Raw genomic sequence first — 19,769 nt, 5'->3', positions numbered from 1 at the left:
TGGTGGTGGGAGGGGCCTTGCATCATCAAACGTCGTTCCCGGCTAGCGGTGTGCGCCTCGTCCCACTCAGCCGAACACCACCTATCCACCATCTGCTCCCAGCAGATAGGATGTGCGGCGCACCAATATGGAATCATCTACAAAGTAAACACGTAAAGTGCATATCAGAAGATAAAATAAAATTCATGCATGGAGTACTGGTACCAAACATGCATGACTTTACCTGCAGGTACTGCTCCCTGGTCAACGACATGGTTCGGGCTTGAGGTTTGGTCACCCTCTCCCTAAGGACGGAGCCGTGGTAGGTGATGATGGCCTGGATTCGAGCCTCATAGTGCATGTCCACGACGAGCTTCTTACAGCTCGTGGTGGCCACCACATCCGCCCTAGCCTCATATCCAGCATCGCATCTGAAGAAATCCTGCATACAAAAACGATGTATCCATACATTATTTCAAGAATTTGCAACGAATGCGACATATTTTATATTATACTAAGACTTACCCACAGCTCTTGCTTCACCCGCTCCGCCTTGTTATTGAATTCCCTGCCATCCCGGTCTACTGCATCGGGGGCGACGGCGTAGTGGTCGAAGGTGAAGGCTGGGTCCGTCACTCCGGCGTACTCCACAAGTCCAGGGAAGTGTTCCCTGCACAGCAGGCCGAGGATGCCATTGGGGGGGCGACGATGACCCCCAGCATAATCCAAAACCGTCCAAGACCTGTCCAAGTGATAAATAAAAAGTATTAGTTTATATTATGATTTTGAACACATAATATGAACAAGAATGAAGGACATAAAGTTACATACCTCTCCCCTTCCGGTCGAATCAGCGGCCGCCTGTCCTAAAGTATGGGACGCTGAGGGAGACTCGCGGGGCCTCGCAGGTAGATGCTCCTCGAACTAGAGCCGCCTGAACCTGAGGCGTCCTGCTGCTGGTCGTCGTCGTCCTGAGGCGCCGCCTGCTGCTGCGCTGCCTGCTCTGCCTCGTCCTGCTGTGCTGCCTGCTCTGCCTCATCCGCCGTCCTACGCCTCCTCCCCCTCCTCCTACTCAGCCAACTGCCCACCATATTTGTCCAACAACCTGCAATTAAGAGTAAACAAATAAGCACATATAAAAAGATGTATTTAAAAATAGGTGCAAAATAAAAGGTCATATAGCATTACATCGATTAAAAATAATCTCCATATGTGTCGGGGTTAGCCGGATCATAACTCTCATCATCACTATCAAGCATTTCAATCTCAACACCATCGGAAGACGCAACCTCGTCATTAATGTCATTGCCTTCAAGGATTACTAAGTCATTATCATTTTGCACCTCATCATCCTCCTCATCAACAACCATTTCAATATCTACGTCCATTCCGATAGCTTCAGTTAAGTCTATCTCAAATCGCCCTTCTAGCCCATCTTCTTGGATGGACTCTCCATCATATGTGTTCGGGTCTAAGTTGTAATCTTCATCTTTAGGAACAGGTAACCTCCTGTGCGGCGATACCTTATACACAACATCCCAACCCTTAAGATGTTCTTTCGTTTGACACGCATATGGGAGATAATACACTTGTGTGGCCTGTTGGGCCACGATATAGACATCGTCTCCTGCTAAGGTGGAATCTTGTCGAATTTCGACTATCCCAAGATTAGAATGTGTCCGTCTCGTCACTTGAGGGTCAAACCAATGACATTTGAATATCACTGGAGTAAGAGGTTTTGAACCATAAAAATTGAGCTCATATATTTCTTCGATTCGTCCAAAATAATTGACATTGTCAAGGCCGGGCGTAAAGACTCCAAAACATGTTGTTTTCCGATTGGGCCGACTTTTGTCGTAGTGTGTTGTGCGAAAACGGTATCCATTGACGTCATAGCCAGAATATTTCTTGACCCTATAAGCAAAGCCGTTGGCTACTTGTCTCAACTCGGCACTCATAGACAGATCTCTTTGGCCCTGCAAGTATTCGCAAGTTAAAAGACGCTAAATTGAGTTTAACGACATATCTCTTTTACAAACTAAGCATGTACCTTACGTTTGAACCAAGAAATGAAATCAGGCAACCCATTTCTCGCACCCTTTCTAAGAAGAGCGTCATATTCCTGTGGAGTGTGGGGTCCCTTGATCGACGCCAGAATTCATGAAGAAATTGTTCCACGTATGGCGTCACCTCTTCAAGGTTGGTCAATACATATAGCATGATATGCCGCCACTCTTCATGTGTCAGGGTCTTGGTGGTCGAGCCACTCGCGCTTCTGAGTTGGCCTCAAAATATGCTAAGGTTTGATTCATTGTCGCCATCATTGTAACGAGGGGGTGGATTATGCACGCTCGGCAGTTTGTCACCATAATAAGTTGTTGTGAAGTTTGAGACCTCCTCTAGAATGTATGCCTCTGCAATGGAAGCCTCGATTTTGCATTTATTTCTACATTTCTTTCGAATAGTCTTTAGACATCTCTCGATTGGATAGCACCAACGTCCCTGCACGGGCCCCCCATTTGTGCCTCATAGGGGAGATGAAGAATCAAATGCTGCATTGGATTGAAGAAGCCGGGTGGAAATATCTTCTCAAGCTTACACAGTAACATGGGTGCCAATCTTTCCAAGTCTGCAACCACGGTCCGAGATAACTCTTTTGCACAAAGCTGACGGAAGAAATAGCTCAACTCTGAAAGCGCTAGCCAGACATGCTCAGGGACATAGCCTCGAACCATCACAGGAAGAATCCGTTCAATCCATATGTGGAAGTCATGACTCTTCATCCCTAAGACTCGCATAGTAGATATGTTCACCCCCCCTACTCAGGTTAGCTACATACCCATCAGGGAACATCAACATCTTGATCCACTGAAGTACTTCCTTCCTCTAGGCCCTGCTTAGGACGAAATCGGCCTTAGGCCTTCTCCACGTCTTTCCGCCACTTGGCGGCTTCATCTCTAGTTTTGGTCTATCACATAACGCTGCCAGATCCACTCTTGCCTTCACATTATCCTTTGACTTATCAGGAATGTCCATAATTGTTGCCCATAGTGCCTCGACAACATTCTTTTCAGTGTGCATCACGTCAATGTTGTGTGGAAGGAGCAGGTCGTCATAATAGGGGAGCCGAGTCAAGCCAGACTTATGTGTCCACATATGCTGCTCACCATATCCCACAAAACCACCTTCTGTATTGGCCACGAGCCCATCTATCTGTTGACAAATTTCGGCACCAGACATCGTTGCAGGTGGGCGGTCTGTCACTACGACACCTTTCGTAAAGTTCTTGATGTCTAGGCGGAATGGATGGTCAGCAGGAAGAAATTGTCGATGTTTATCGAAGGACGAATATTTGCCACCCTTTTTCAACCAAATGAACCTATGAGCTTCCTTGCAAACTGGGCATGGGAACTTACTGTGAACACACCAGGCACAGAATAGCCTATAGGCCGGTAAGTCATGCATGGAGTACTGGTACCAAACATGCATTCTGAAGTTTATCTTCGTAGCTCGGTCATACGTCCATACCCCTTCCTCCCAGGCACGTACCAATTCATCGATCAAAGGCTCCATGTACACGCCCATTTTATTCCCCGGGTGTCCGGGAATTATCAACGACACGAATATATTCTGCCTTTGAAAGCACACACCAGGGGGGAGATTGATTGGGATAACAAACACGGGCCAACATGTGTACGGGGCAGCGCTCATTCCATAGGGATTGAACCCATCTGTGGCCAACGCAACACGTACATTACGAGCCTCTTCGGCTTTCTCATGGTGAATGGCATCAAAGTGTTTCCATGCTTCACCATTGGATGCGTGCACCATCTTGTCAGGATTGTATCGTTTTCCATTTTTGTGCCATGTCATCTGTTTCGCGGATTCCTCTGTCATGTACAGACGCTGGATCCTCGGTATGAACGGAAGGTGTCGTAGGATTGTCAAGGGGATGTCGAGCTGCCTCTTCTGTCCATCACCAGAGTCTACCTCCATGAACCTAGACGATGTACACTTGGGACAGTACTTTGCCTCCGCGTATTCTTTCCTAAATAGCACGCAACCCTTCGGACAAGCATGAATCTGCTCATACGTCATCTTGAGTGCACGAAGGAGTTTATGTGCCTCGTACATACTCTTTGGCAGAACGTGATTATCCGGAAGCAGGCTCCCAATAACCGTCAACAAGCCATCGAATGCGTCTCTACTCATGCTGTACTGCGACTTGAACGCCATTACACGCCCAATGTCATCCAGTTGAGAAACCTTTGTATGGCCGTGAAGGGGCTTCTGTGCCGCGTCGAACATGTCGTAGAACGCCTTTGCAGTTGGCTCTGGCTCGTCATCCATACATCCTCCCGTGTACTGTGCCTCCTGATAGTCATTCAACATATCCGCTACCCCCGCATCCGTGTCATAATCCTCGACACGTTGTCTCAGCACCTCCTCTCTCGTACGATGCGCTTCACCATGAAATATCCACCGAGTATAGCCCGACATAAATCCATTCTTTCAAATATGTTCTACCATGGCCTTCTTTGGTTTTCTTTTCCGGTTGGCACATTTGCTGCACGGGCATGGGACTAGACTCGCTCCCTTAGCAGCTTCGCCATATGCCCGTTCCACGAAATCATCGGTCTTTCTAATCCATTCAGTGGTGACATCGTTCCTTCCTCTACGGCCTGTGTACATCCACTCACGGTCCTCCATCCTATAACATATATAACCGACTATAGTTTAATATAACATGTAAGACATCTGCAAAAAATAACTCAAGCCTATCAACAAAAAATTCGGCAACACCTCCCCTGTACGGGGATGTTTACAAAACCTGCAAATAAAACTAGCAGCACGATGGCCGACATCCACAAATATATCTAATTGACACACATAGTATAAACTCCCTAAATTCAATAAACATGTACTATAAATTTAATAAACACACATACTAAGTTCAATAAACACACGAAATTCATTATAAACACATAATATAAACACGTAGTATCAACTCACTAAATTCAATAAACATGTAGTATAAATTTAATAAAACACATAATATAACAATAAACACACATAAATTTAATAAATTAAATAACATATGACAATATATAATATGAAAATAAACAAACATAAATTTAATAAATTCAATAAACCTTTACGGCTTGGCACGTGGGGCGGGCGACGGTCGGCCGGCGATGGCGTGCCGGGCGCGTGGGCGGGCGGCCGGTGACGGCTTGCCAGGCGCGTCGGGGGCGGGCGGCGGGCGGCTCGCCGGCGGCGGCGTGCCGGGCGCGTGGGGCGCGTGGGGCGGGCGGCCGGGCGCGGGCGGCGGTGAGGCGTGGGCGCGGGCGGCGGTGGGGAGGCGCCGGCGGTGAGCCGGAGCGCGAGGTGGGCGGCGGGCGTGGCGGCGGTGAGGCAGAGAAGGAGAAGTGAAAGGAGAAGGAAAGGAGAAGGAAGAAGAAAGCCGGCCGCGCGGGCGGTTTAGTCACTTTCTTTGCCGAATGCCCGCGATCCGGCACTCGACAAAGATTTTTTTAAAATTTAAAAATAAACTTTGCCGAGTGCCGGATCACAGGCACTCGGCAAAGGCTGCTTTGCCGAGTGCTAGATGTACAGCACTCGGCAAAGATCTGTTCTGCAGACTTTGCCGAGTGTCAAAGGACAGACACTCGGCAAAGGCGGTTTTGCCGAGTGCTAGCTGTACAACACTCGGCAAAGTATACTTTATTTTTTTTATTTTTGGCAACCAAACTTTTTGTGGTGTGTTCCTACACTATGTAGATCTACAAGTACCATTTTGGTACAATTATAAATGTGTTTTTTATAACTATTAGATTTAGTTCGTTTATTTGAATTTCTTCGGAAAATTCAGATTTGAAACTGTGCATGCAAAAATGATACCCGTCCTATTTAGCACAAGTTACGACCGATTTCAGGAGCGGACCGGAAACTTCAAGCACTATGCTCACTCAACATGGCCGTGAACTTGCTATCAAGCTGTTTAAAAATTGTATAAAACACAAACAAAGTTAGAAAATCATGAAACTTGTCCGCATGTCATGATATCATATGTAGATGCTGTGATAAAAAATTGAGAATGTTTGGAGAAAGTTGTGAGACACTATGTGTAGAAACCTAAGAAAACCACACATGAAATCATAAAGTTTCAATGTGGATCTCTTAGGTTTCTACATATAGTGCGTCACATTTTTCTCGAAACTTTTTCAAATTTTCATCACAGCCTCTACATATGATATCATGACACGTGGACAAGTTTCATGATTTTCTGACTTTGTTTGTGTTTTATACAATTTTTAAACAACTGGATAGCAAGTTCACGGCCATGTTGAGTGAGCATGGTGCTCGAAGTTTTCGGCTGCTCCTGAAATTGGTCGTAACTTGTGCTAAATAGGACGTGTATCATTTTTGCATGCACGGTTTCCTAAGTTTCGAGTGACCTGCAGTTCAAATATGATTTTTCCGAAGAAATTCAAATAAACGAACTAAATCTACTAACGATTGAAAACTCTGTTATAATTGTCCACAAATGATACATGTAGGTATACATAGTGTAGGAACATACCACAAAAAGTTTGGAAGACAAAATCTAAAAAATAAAAATATATTTTGCCGAGTGTCTTGATAAGACACTCGGCAAAGCGTCCTTTGCCGAGTGCCCAGTATATGGCACTCGGCAAAGTAGACTCTTTGCCGAGTGCCAACCCTCAGCTCTCGGCAAAGACTGACGGCCGTCAGCTTTGGGACGGCCGCTGACGGCCCTTTGCCGAGCGCAAACGTGTCTTTGCCGAGTGGGGTCCTGTGTCGAGTGTCCAGCACTCGGTAAAGAGGCTCGTTGCCGAGAGCCTAACTTTACCGAATGCAGCTCTCGGCAAAGCTTTTTTGCCGAGTGCCCGACAAAAGGCACTCGGCAAAGAGGCCGACACTCGGCAAAGCCTCGGATTCCGGTAGTGTAGACTGTGGCAAAGAGCAAGCACTACCGGAATCAGCTCCTTTGCCGTGTGTCTCAGACACTCGGCAAAGGCTATTTTACACTCGGCAAAGGCTTTGCCGAGTGTAACACTCGGCAAAGAACGCTCGGCGAACTGTACATCGGCAACAGCCTCTTTGCCGAGTACTTTTTGTCGGGCACTCGGCAAAGATTTTGCCGAGTGCCACTTGGCACTCGGCAAAGAAAAGTCACCGTCACGGCGCCAAGTGACGGTGACGGATCCTTTGCCGAGTGCCTTCTTTGGCACTCGACAAAGAGGCCAATTTTCCCGAGTGTTTGCCCGAGAGGCCCTCGGCAAAGACTGGTCCAGTGGGCCCCACCGCCAGTCCCTGTGCCGAGAGCTCTAGTAGGCACTCGGCAAAGGAGGCTTCTTTGCCGAGTGTCTGGTGGACAGGCACTCGGCAAAGAAGCCTCCAGTGGGCCCCTTTGCCAGTATCTTTGTCGAGTGCCTTGGCAACAGCACTCGGCAAAGATGGCTTTGCCGGTTCCCAGGTTTCCTTCTTTGCCGAGTGCCATGGTCAGCACTCGGCAAAGATGGCTTTACCGGTTCCTAGGTTTCCTTCTTTGCCGAGTGCCATGGTCATAGCACTCGGCAAAGCGACCCTTTGCCGAGTGTTACACTCGGCAAAGTGACCAGGATGTCCTTTTTTATTTGTTTTTGCTGTTCCATCCAAACAAACAAAAGATATATATCATTCACATCACATTATATATCAATCGCATCACAGAATCAACACATTTACCATCAACACCATATATATCACAAAGTCTCACTAATATAAGTCTCACAAATATAAGTCAGGATCATCACAAAACAGATATAAGTCTGGATCATCACTAACATCACCAAGTATCTCACAAGACCAAGTCTAGCCAAACATCACCAACACTCACAAGACCAAGTCTGGATCATCAACGAGGTGGGCATCTGGACTGGTTCGGCGAAGGGCTGGACGAAGCATGAGGGTTGTTCGACGCCGCCGATTGACCCTGCACAGAGAAGAGATTGTATGTGTGAGAACATATGAATATATATCATGCAGTACTAAAATTTTGATACTCACAGGAGTAGTGAACTCAGCAGGGTCAGTTGCAGGGAACAACGGAGGTGGTGGAGCATGACCCTGTGCGGCGCCAAGGCTCTGCATGTACGCGAACATCTCCGCCATCCTCTTCTCCAGCTCCTCACGTTGCCTCCTCTCATCATCTAGCTGAGTCTGTAATATTTCGCCCTAATGTTACGATAATGCAAAGAGAACATATATAATAATCAATGAACGATGAATAGATAAGGAATAACCTGGAGTTGCTGGATACGATGCTGTGAGCTGTCCTGCCGAGGTCGTATGGCTGGGCTCGCGCTCGTGCTCCTTGCTCGCACCTGAGAGAGAGTGGGAGTGGAGGACGAGTCGATTGCCCCGTCGGCAATCCAGTACCGCCCATGCCTCTTGCCTCCTCCGACCCTCATGAGGACATCTCCGTCGATGTCCTCGGTCCTCGGATCGTAATCTGGCCCATGGACCTCCTTGGCCATGGCGGTGTACTCACTGAGGCGGCTGTGGATGGCGGGGTTGGTGTACGCCTCGGGCCCGTCATCCGGGTTGTAGGTGACGTCGGACGTCGCCTTCCCCTTGTGGGCCATAGCGTATGTCGAGAACGTGGAGCAAGGCGCGCCACCATGTGCCGCCGACTGTGAGAAACCCAACGAGATGGTTAGAAATCATGTCTAATCGAAAGTTATATACCTAAATAAAAAAGAGTGCGTACCCATGCTTCCGCGTATTTGCCCAGGTTGCGGCTGCCTTGATGGTGGGAGGGACCTTGCATCAGCAAACGCCGTTCCCGGCTAGCGTTGTGCGCCTCGTCCCACTCAGCCGAGCACCACCTCTGCACCATCTTCTCCCAGCACTCAGGATGCGCGGCGCACCAATGAGGAATCATCTAAAAAAATATAAGTACACCGCATATCAGAAGATAAACATGTCGTAGAATGCCTTTGCGGTCGCCTCTGGCTCGTCCTCCGTACGTCCTTCGGCGAACTGTGCCTCGTGATAGTCGTTCAACATGTCTCCTACCCCGGCATCAGCATCATAATCCTCGACGCGTTGTCTCACCACCTCCTCTCTCGTGCGATGCGCTTCACCATGGAAGATCCACCGAGTATAGTCCGACATAAATCCATTCTTCCAAATATGTTCTACCATGACCTTCTTTGGTTTTCTTTTCCGGTTGTCACATTTGCTGCACGGACAAGGGACTAGGCTAGCTCCTTTAGCAGCTTTGCCATATGCCCGTTCCACGAAAGCATCGGTCTTCCTAATCCATTCTGGGGTGACATCATTATGTCGAACGCGGCCCGTGTACATCCACTCACGGTCCTCCATCCTCTAACATATATAACCGAGTATAGTTTAATATAGACATGTAATGCATGTACACTACGTTTGTACCTTCTAATAGGTGAGGATAGGTCCTAATCCCACCCGCGGTTGCGTAGATGGAGTTAGTTTCCATGCTCTACTCCGATCCGAGATAGAATTTCGGCAGCACCTCCCCGCTGTTCTCCGGATACACGTCCTGGCAGGGAGAGTGTACTGTCCGGAGAACAACAGGGAGGTGACGCCGAAACTCTTTCTCGGACTGGAGTAGAGCATGGAAACTAACACCATCTACGCAACCACGGGCTGTCCAAAAACGTGGACAATTCGAAACTGATAGATTTGTAGATATGCAAAGATCTATTTCTACTTGCATGATTCTAACTTAACAAGAATTAAATCCTAATTTAGGGGTGTGGCGGAGATGAACACATGATTCTAACTTAACAAGTGAACACATGATTCTAACCTCGGTCTGCGCAGGGAGGATGTCGATGGCCGGAGCGGGGAGTGGTGGAGATGGCACTGCAGGGGCGGCGGCGCTTGGTGGCAGGGGCGGTGGCGCTTGGTGGCAGTGGGGGCGGCGGCGCTTGGCGGCGTGGGGGCGGCGGGGCGCGGCCCGGCGGCGTGGTGGCGGCGTGGGCGCGGGATAGAAGAGAGAAGAAAGGAAGTGAGCGAAGAGAAGAAGAGAGGAAGACGACCGGAGTATTATTCAACGGTTTTGCCGAGTGCCAGATCGCGGGCACTCGGCAAAGAATTTTTTAAAAATTTTAAAATACATTTTGCCGAGTGCCGACTGACAGGCACTCGGTAAAACCTTAACTTATTGTTTTTGCCGAATGCTGCCGGGCTGGCACTCGGCAAAGAGAGTCTTTGCCGAGTGTCTTCTTTGGACACTCGGCAAAGTACATTTTTATTTTTTTTATTTTGCCAACCAAAATTTTTGTGGTATGTTCCTACACTATATAGACCTACATGTACCATTTTGAGACAATTAGAAAATTGTTTTCTATAGCTAGTAGATTTAGTTCGTTTATTTGAATTTCTTCGAAAAATCACATTTGAACTGCAGGTCACTTGAAACTTAGAAAACCGTGCATGCAAAAATGATATCCATGCTAGTTAGCACAAGTTACGACCGATTTCAGGAGCGGACCAGAAACTTCGAGCACCATGCTCACTCAACATGGCCGTGAACTTGCCATACAACTGTTTAAAAAATTTATAAAACACAAACAAACTTAGAAAATCATGAAACTTGTCCACATGTCATGATATCATATGTAGAGTCTGTGATAAAAAATTTAGAATGTTTGGAGAAAGTTGTGAGACATTATGTGTAGAAACCTAAGAGAACCACACATGAAATCATAGAGTTTCAATGTGGATCTCTTAGGTTTGTACACATAGTGCGTTACAGCTTTCTCGAAACTTTTTCAAATTTTTATCACAACCTCTACATATGATATCATGACACGTGGACAGATTTCATGATTTTCTGACTTTGTTTCTGTTTTATACAATTTTTAAACACCTGGATGGCAAGTTTACGGTCATGTTGAGTGAGCATGGTGCTCGAAGTTTCCGGTCCGCTCCTGAAATCGGTCGTAACTTGTGCTAAGTAGCATGGATATCATTTTTGTATGCACGGTTTTCCAAGTTTCGAGTGACCTGCAGTTCAAATCTGAATTTTCCGAAGAAATTCAAATAAACAAACTAAATGTACTAGCTATAGAAAACACTGTTATAATTGTCCCAAAATGGTACATGTAGGTCTACATAGTGTAGAAACATACCACAAAAAGTTTGGTGACCAAAATAAAAAAAATAAAAATATGCTTTGCCGAGTGTCTACATAGGACACTCGGCAAAGACTATGTTTGCCGAGTGCCAGATATTTGACACTCGGCAAAGACTGACGGCCGTCAGTTGTAGACGGCCGCTAACGGCCCTTTGCCGAGAGCCATGTTTGCCGAGTGCTTGACGCTCGGCAAAGCAGTCTTTGCCGAGTGCTGGGCTGTGCCGAGTGTCCTACACTCGGTAAACTAGCTCTTTACCGAGCGCAGGACTTTGCCGAGTGCGGCGCTCGGCAAAGTCTGCTTTGCCGAGTGCCCAATAAAAAGCACTCGGCAAAGCCGCCGGCACTCGGCAAAGGCGCGGATTCCGGTAGTGAAGAAGGAAACCCGTATGTGATTACTGGGAGGGGCAAAGCACCTTGCCAATTAATTTGTTGTAATTTTGGACTTTTGGCGTGGGGTGGTGAACGCGCAATCATCATTTATGTTTTTTCTTTAGTCCTAAATATAAGAGACAACTCTTACATGTTTCGTTTAAACAAAATACTATCAATCGGGCGAAAGCTATAGTGAACTACTAACTGATTTTGTTTTATTTTATTTTTTTATTTATGAGAAAGGGAGGAAGGTACGTATAGGATTGTAGGAAGGAAGGTTGATGTCATATTCCAAGTTTGTAGGCGGCCGGCCAAAATACGTAACGACCATAGTAGTGGTATATCTTAAACAGGACGATATGACGTACGAATGGATGATGCAACAGCTAGGGATGGTAATTTGAACTCTTGGATTTGATATCCGTCGGATCGGATATCTAACCCGGCAGAGACATATATGGATATATATTTTGACATGTGGGTCAGACTCAAATCAGGCCCGAAGTCGGGTGAGCATGAATTAAGATATTATCTTCCATCCGTAGTTTATCCTTTGGATATATAAAATCGAACCATAGTGTATTTTTGGCCTAGCATATACATAGCAAAGAATAAACCCTAACACCATGAACCCCCACGCCTAACGCTCCCAATTCTCTATTCTTGGCTGCCCCTACTAGCTTCATGTGTTGTGTCCTGTGGCTCCTTCTAAGTCCCATAGGATGCACCATCGTTAACAGCTGGGCCCTTCAAAGCTCTAGCTAGTATCTCTAACCACGTCCCGAAAGCGCATAATAATTTTTTTATTAAGTTTTAATTATGTATATTGTGAATTGGAAAAAAAATTGATTAAATATACTATTGAATTGTTAAAAAATGATTGTGTCTTTCATATCCGACTGATATCCTAACCACGATAGGCACGGACATAGATATAAATTTTTATATGTGAATATGGTCGCGGGTGGACATTGGTTGAAACCGTTAATATGGTTGTGGCCTTGTGGGTAAACAATTGTAATATCTGATCGCAATTTGATCAATTGTTTATCCCTAGCAACAGCCAGCGGCAGCGAGCCAGCGATGATGGCCGGGGGCGATCCAGCCAGCAGCAGCAGCGATCATCGACTCCAGCACCAGCCAGTGAGCCAGGCCACTTGAATGCGCGTCCCGTCCGATCTAGCATTCAAAGGGCGTGTTTGGTTCGGCTTTTGTCTGGCCAGCTTTTCTGAAAAGCTGGCTGTGGGGAAAAGCTGGCTGTTGGGAAAAGCTGGTGGTTAGAATTTAGGTGTTTGGTTCGGCAGCTGTGCAGAAAAGTTGTTCGTCAGAATCTACGTGTTTGGATACAGATTCTCAAATTGCAGATTCTCTTAGAAAAAAACGATAAAATGAAACCCATAACGCAGATAAAGTTAATTACAAACTAATTAGTGGAGTTGATTACATCATAAGTACCGTTACAACTGCACTAAGTTAACTACGACACTAATGCATTTGCAATTGCATCTCGAAAATCACTCATGTCTAACTCATCAGATGTGCTAGTACTACTCTCACCTGCAGGTAGATCATGACTTAGGCTATTAGGTCCTACGTCATCAAAATCTATATCGTGTAGAGCACTATCTCTAATGAAGTTATGCAGTGTCATACATGCAATAATTATCTTCGATTGTTTCTCAAGCGAAAATGAAGGGAGACTTAATAGAATTCTCCACTTCATTTTTAGCACCCCAAATGATCGCTCAATAACATTTCGCAGCGATGAGTGCGCATAGTTGAAAACTTCTTTACTCCCAATAGGTTGCCTCGCATTTTGCCATTCCGTAACGTGGTACTTCTGACCCTTATAAGGTGCAAGGTACCCCTTTCTATTTGGATAACCCGAATCGACAAGATAGTATTTACCTGCATACAATCAAAATACAAATGTTACGGACATATGCCATAAGATATTACTGTACTATACTAATGAACAAAATATTTTTATACCTTCCGGTGGATGGGGGAACCTGTCCGCATAAGTAATTAAAGTATCATGTAGTACTCTTGTGTCATGTACGGAACCTGGCCATCCTGTCACCACAAATGTGAACCTCATATCGAAGTCACATACCGCCATTACATTCTGCGACGTGTAACCGTGTCGGCCAATATATTTCGCTTGTTCCGAAGCCGACACTGCCGCTGGGAAGTGACTACCATCTATTGCGCCTATGCAATCCTTGAAGTGTGGCCAAAACCTCGCCTCTCGCAAACGATGATGAATCTCCACAAAATTAGGGTCTTTTGGCTTGATTGTGTCAGATGACATCTTATAAAGTGCATTAAGGACATCACTATACTTGCGGCTAATTGTTTCCAATGAGTGACCAAATTTATTTCTGATCTGCCTAAACGATTGTGGTCCCCCGCATGCCCACAAGAATATGCCAAGAGCTTCCATAGTACTGACACCCCTACTTGGCAGCAGCCCATAATTTTGTACCAATGTGTCATGCAATCGTCGAAAAACAGTTCTTCGCATCCGAAACATGTCATAACAGTCGTTACTAATCTCCAACGTTCTTTGTACCCATTGAATACCAGATTCGACCACAGTTCTTCTAGGAGCCCGACTGAAATGACCGCCCCAAATATCAACAGCATAAAGTGCAACAAGCAATTCTGCATCTGTTTCGTCATTAGATGTGTGTGCATCCATTTCATCATCAGATGTGTGTGCATCTTTGTCATCATCAGATGTGTGTTCAAAACGGTCACACATCTGCATGCAGACAACCAAGAGCCACAATTACATATGTAAGCACAGTTTATAAACACATATTAAAGAAGCCGAACAGTTTACAGTCATACGAAATTGTTCACAGATTCACATAGGTAACAAAGTTACAACTCTGATTATTGTCATACATGTTCAACTCGAATTTGTGGAAAACTGTTTCAAAGCGAGAATGATACTAACGAAAACTGACACGACAGGACTCATTAAGCAGACACAACTAACATACTCAACATATACGGCTGAAGGTGTCCGATGACAAACACAACCAACGATAATAGTAAACATGTACGACTCAGTTGTCCGACGTCCACCAGCTAATTGCTCTTTTTAGTTTCTAACTCGTAAGCATTGCGAAGCCAAGCGATTCTTCCTTCCTTTGTCTCCAAGTTTGCAAAAACATCTCTATACTTCTTATGAATCAGAAGATGCGTGGCAAACAAATGTATTTCGCTCCCTTCAGGTGATCCATCTTCCTTCACTTGCATCAGCTGCTTTTTAATCTCTAAGCGAACCGGGTCATTGTCAGAAGAGGTAATAGACTTGTTTGTGGTAACTGAGCGGGACTCAAAAGCCGCCACAAGTCTTTTCATGTACTCTTCCCTCGAATCTTTTTTCTTCTTTGGTTTAGGGGAATCATGTCGCAACTTACGCTTGCCAGTAGCATTTGTGCAGGGGTCAGGTGTGCTGTTTTCACCCCCACCTAAAGTGTATTCCAAATGATCATCAGAAGAAGAATTAGCATCCTCGACGCCGGGCACCAGGGTTCTTTCATTTGTGCACACAATTGGTCCAAACATAACCTTTAGCTCGTCCTCATTCTCTAGGGGGGCTGTTTTGAACATAATACAGCCTGGCATTGCCTGCACCAATTCGTAGTCCTACTTTTAGATGGCCAATACTAATGTTACTCTACGAAAACAAATATGAACTTACTTCATTTTGCTTGGCCCACCACTCATCTGGGGCACTGATTGAACAGTATGAGGGTCTCGACCAAGACCTGTAGCCCTATCATTCAGAGTTTTCCACTGGGTGAACATTCTCTTCAACGAATCCCACCTATTCTTCATTTGATCCCTGGTGTAAGTGCGCCCAGTGCGTTCCTTAAACTTCCTTATGAGGTTAGCATACCCTTCGGCATTTAGGAATTGTTGTGGCCTGTTCCGAGCATTTACCTCTTCTACACAAATTTCTGTGTAAATTTTTGTTGCTCTACTATCCCACTTTGCAATAACTTTGCCGGACTTGTCCATCTAGTGCATAAGAAGTGTATAGTGTTCAACATCCGTAGTGTTTTCGGATTAAAAACAACAACAAAGATGAAGAATATACTGGCCATATTATGTTCACATAATACCATAAGTACTAAGATTCCAATTTGCATAATTACACAACGAGAACCATAAATAAACAGGTACTGGAGACAAAATGACAGGGAACACATGTACACGAGCCCATTAACCAAAAGAACTAACTGATTCCCTGTTTCCCTACGCACTTAGTGCACAAAAGCTAAGGGACTCAACCATGTTATTGAAACACCTAACTCCAAGGTTCACTCCCTTCTACCTTAAACATCGTTGTCACTAAACGAAGGCATCTGATCGGAGTCATATTCAACTCCCCAGAAGTTTTGGAAATGCTCAGCAAAGTCCCAATGTGGAGTCAGGTCGTCGTCAGAGGGGGGTGGTGACGACAAGGTAGAAGGTTCATAGCTGCTGTCAACCGGGATGTTAAAGTTGTTCACGATGTCCAAATGCTCTTGCAACACCAGAGAGTCTTGCTCCAGCATGCAAGCTATCTCCTCCAAAGCTACACGTAGTTTGGTAGCATCAAATGAGGTCAATCCGCGCCCAGGACGGATTGTTTCCCTCGCTACGGAAAATATCTTGTCCGAAATCTCTTGCATCCTTCCAATTGCCTTGTCGGCTATGGAGTCAGCTGAATCCATCTGATGTGGATTTATTAGGTCGTTAGTATAGCAGACATGGGGACTATGTACACAAATTTGGCTTACTTTTCCAGTGCCTAGGCTGGTAACAAAGGAGGCTATACCAAACATTTACTACTAACTTCTGTACTTTTGACACTACAAACACAGTTTGAATGGAGTAAACAAAAAACGTGAACATATGAACAATTACTGCTTAACATACACAATGGTAATGACAAGAAGGGGAAAATAATTAAATGTGAACATCACCTTCGTTGGAGTGGAGATTCTGTGATGCAACAGAGAGACAAACAGGTAACACCCCGAGATCTGAACATCACATAAACATGATTTTCGTAAACTGTATTGTGCGAAACATACAAAGAACTAGTCCCGGAACAAGTACTAATGTGTATGAGAGTACCTTGGTTGCACTGCAAATTGGAACCGAAGACGAAGACAGCGAGTTGATAAGGGCAAACTGCAGGCAACATTGGACATACAATTAGCTACTGCAACCATCGATACCCTATTTCGTCCAATGAATTAACTGCAGATTAGGCGGACGTGTACTCAATTAAAGGGTACGACGAACCCTAGCTACACTACCGGATGGGGGAGGCGAGGGTTTGGATCGAGTCGAGCACCACCGTACCTGTGCAGATGACGACGCAAAGGGTGGAGCAGAGGAAGCTTCACGACGGACCCACGGCGCCGGTTTAGGTGCGGCAACCCTAGCAACAGTTTACTGTCAATGAACGACGGTGGCGGCGGTGGTGAATGAGATGGTACACGGACCGAGGAGAGAGGTCGTACCTGCGACGACGACGACGGGGGGAGAGCTTCTTTCGCGACGGGGATGAGGCTGCGTCCTCGGAGCGCGAACCCTACGGAACATGAAAATGAGACGCGTCGTAGATCACACCGGCGCGGCGGAGGTTCGCCGTACGTACCACGATGCGGGGAGGAGACGGAACGCCGGCGGCGCGATGGGTTCGCGGCGGCGGCGCGATGGCTTGGCGGCTGCGGGGGAGCGTCGCGTGGGCTACAACCCTAGGGAAGTGGGCGCGGCTTCGAACCGAAGCCAAGTGACGGGCGCTTCAGGCGTTAAGTGCGCGGACGGCTTCCAGCGGAAGCGCGTGGTGGAGAAGCGGCACGAGAAGCGGCGCGTTTGGCTCCAACTTCTGCTTCTGGCGGCCAGAAGCCGCCCGGAAGCTGAACCAAACAGCCGCAAAGCCCGCTTGAGAGTACTGCTCGCGCGCGCGCACGTGTGGGTGGTAGCTGGACAGAGTAATGGTGGGTGCAGTGCAGTGGGAACTGCCATGCTCTCATCGGATCTCCGTAGACGCCAACAACAACAACACGCAGCGCTTGCTCTATAGCCGGCCAGAGCGCGCAAGAAAAAAAAGCATGAACCCATGGACACATACTGATCGTACTCTTTGACGTACGTATACGGTATACGTAACTTTAATTCAAATAACAAATAACAGCAGCAAGTTTAAAAGAGAGAGAAAAAAATAAAAGAGGGTACATATATAGCATGATGCGTGGATGATTATTCTGAATGGAATTGGAGGTTTGTGCTTCCCTTGAGTTGGTTGGTCTCGACGATGTGGTTGCTGTGAATAATAATAAGGAATATAATGCGACAGACGAGACGACACAGTAGTACGTAGTAAATAGTAATAATGGGCATGGCCCGGTGGGTAGGTAGGTACGCCGTGCACGTACGGCTGCTGGATGCATCCCATATGGATCGTCCGCGATGATCAGTTCTTGGCGGCCAGCGCCTCGGCGTGCACCACCGCCGGATCGGCCGAGCTCACCTCCTTGTCGGCCTTCTCCTCGGCCTTGCTCTCTGCTTCCTCAGGGGCTGGAGCGGCAGCGGGGGCGTCGCCGTCTTTCTCGGCCGCCGCTTCCTGCTCCGGGTTCTTGTCCCCCTCCCCCTCCTCCTTCTCCACCTCCTCCTCCTCCTCCGCGTCCCTGGGAACGACACCGCCGGCTCCGGGCGGCGCCGGCTCCTCGGCCTCGAAGGCCTCGACGGGGAAGCTGCGGGACAGGCCGCCGATGGCCTTGCAGTGGAGCTTACCCGTGGGCGGGTCGTCGACGCAGATCTCGTGGAGGGTGACCCACAGCAGCATCTCCTTGGCCTTGACGCCCGTGATCTTCTTGAGCCGGCCCTTGTCGGCCACCGCCGACACCTCGGCGCCGTAGGACACGTGGCGGCCGGCCTTGGCGAAGTAGTGGTCCACCTTGCGGCGCTGCCGGAGCCACACGAAGCCCGTCTCCTCCACGTAGCCGCACTCGATGATGTCCCGCAGCGGGAGCAGCCCGCTCGGGAGGCCCGTCTCCTGGAGGAGCAGCCGCGTCTTCTCCTGCCCCGCCGCGTCGCCCACGTACACCTCCGCCTTGGCGCGCACCTCGTCCGGGATCGTCAGCGTCATCGTCTAGCTTTGCTGCTTCGGTTCGGAGGGTTGGGAGGGGAAGGCGAGTGTTGCGTTGCGTGTTTGGACTGCTTTGGCACAAGCACAATGTGCGTGGGCTTATATAGAGAGAGGGTGGTGTTAGTAGAAACAAACCGAGTGTGTGTCCCTTGGCTACTTCACTGGATTTGCATTTTTCTTTAAATTTGATTGGAGGACGAAATTAAAGGCGGGCAGGCGAAGCAACAGCAGAGTAGGAGGGGGTGTGGTTGGGGGTTGCGATATATGAATTCATGCTTGTGAGTGATGTATACGTATACGAGCATGTATAATGATGGGTTTGTATGGCATTTTTTTTTATGTGGAGCAGATAGACATTAAAAAGTAGGAAGTGGGTTCTCATGCAATAGCTAGGTATTACACGAACTTCAAGACAAAAGAATGAAAGAGAAAAAGACAAATGATTATCTAAAAATCAACCGATAACCAACTTTATTATATGAGTGTTTATTATTAACTCTATATCTTCTTTGTTGTGGCTTGTTGCGGCTTTAATCTAGTTGCAGCTTAGCTTTTACAGTATTTTGTCCTAATAGATTGTAGTTGTAGTAGTCCGAACAGCTACATCACTTGTTGAGTTAGAGGGCTATTATACTTGAAAGCTATGGTTCTCGGAAAACGCGTCCAAGTCATGCTCTCCCGTTTTAGGATCGAGCCGGAAATCACAGATCCGATTAGTACGTACATCGCCGCAGGTCTGTTGAAAGTCCATGCGTCTGCGAGTCTAGTGGAAGAGTCGAAGACTCGAAGAGATACAAGCTACAAAGTTCTAAGGATCGATAGAAGGGATTTTAATGGCCTAGCATGTTACTATTAGTGAAATATTTAGGAGGACAAAATAAAAGTAGAAAGTCATTTCAACATATAATCTATATATTAACCTCTGTCCAAATTATGTGGGCATCATAACATGGCATGAGGAAATAAAAATAGTAAAAAGAAAAAATATAATGGAAACAACAACAAAAAAAACATCGCATAGATACTATATGAACGACCTAAAATGTACCACAGTGCATACCACCG

At 46.8% G+C, this 19,769-nt stretch overlaps 2 protein-coding genes across 2 annotated transcripts; both read right to left on the bottom strand.

The window, feature by feature from the left end:
• Nucleotides 1-12,937: 12,937 nt before the first annotated feature.
• LOC103650538 (putative nuclease HARBI1) lies at nucleotides 12,938-17,166 on the bottom strand. Its single transcript, XM_020550305.1, has 6 exons — nucleotides 17,074-17,166; nucleotides 16,913-16,991; nucleotides 16,682-16,738; nucleotides 16,528-16,587; nucleotides 13,532-14,306; nucleotides 12,938-13,447 (listed from the first exon to the last, which is right to left on the bottom strand). Exons 5-6 carry the CDS (start codon nucleotides 14,304-14,306, stop codon nucleotides 13,017-13,019), a joined length of 1,206 nt encoding a protein of 401 aa, XP_020405894.1. The 5' UTR covers nucleotides 16,528-16,587; nucleotides 16,682-16,738; nucleotides 16,913-16,991; nucleotides 17,074-17,166; the 3' UTR covers nucleotides 12,938-13,016.
• A 521-nt stretch (nucleotides 17,167-17,687) lies between these two features.
• On the bottom strand, nucleotides 17,688-18,920 carry LOC103650536 (uncharacterized). The gene has a single exon (XM_008676111.4). The coding sequence runs from the start codon at nucleotides 18,702-18,704 to the stop codon at nucleotides 18,030-18,032; it is 675 nt and encodes a 224-aa protein (XP_008674333.1). The 5' UTR covers nucleotides 18,705-18,920; the 3' UTR covers nucleotides 17,688-18,029.
• Between the last annotated feature and the right edge of the window lie 849 nt (nucleotides 18,921-19,769).

This window comes from Zea mays, chromosome 3, assembly GCF_902167145.1.
Source record: "Zea mays cultivar B73 chromosome 3, Zm-B73-REFERENCE-NAM-5.0, whole genome shotgun sequence".
Lineage (NCBI taxonomy): Eukaryota > Viridiplantae > Streptophyta > Magnoliopsida > Poales > Poaceae > Zea > Zea mays.
Note: the sequence above shows the minus strand (reverse complement) of the source record. Positions and strands in the feature narration are given on the sequence as shown.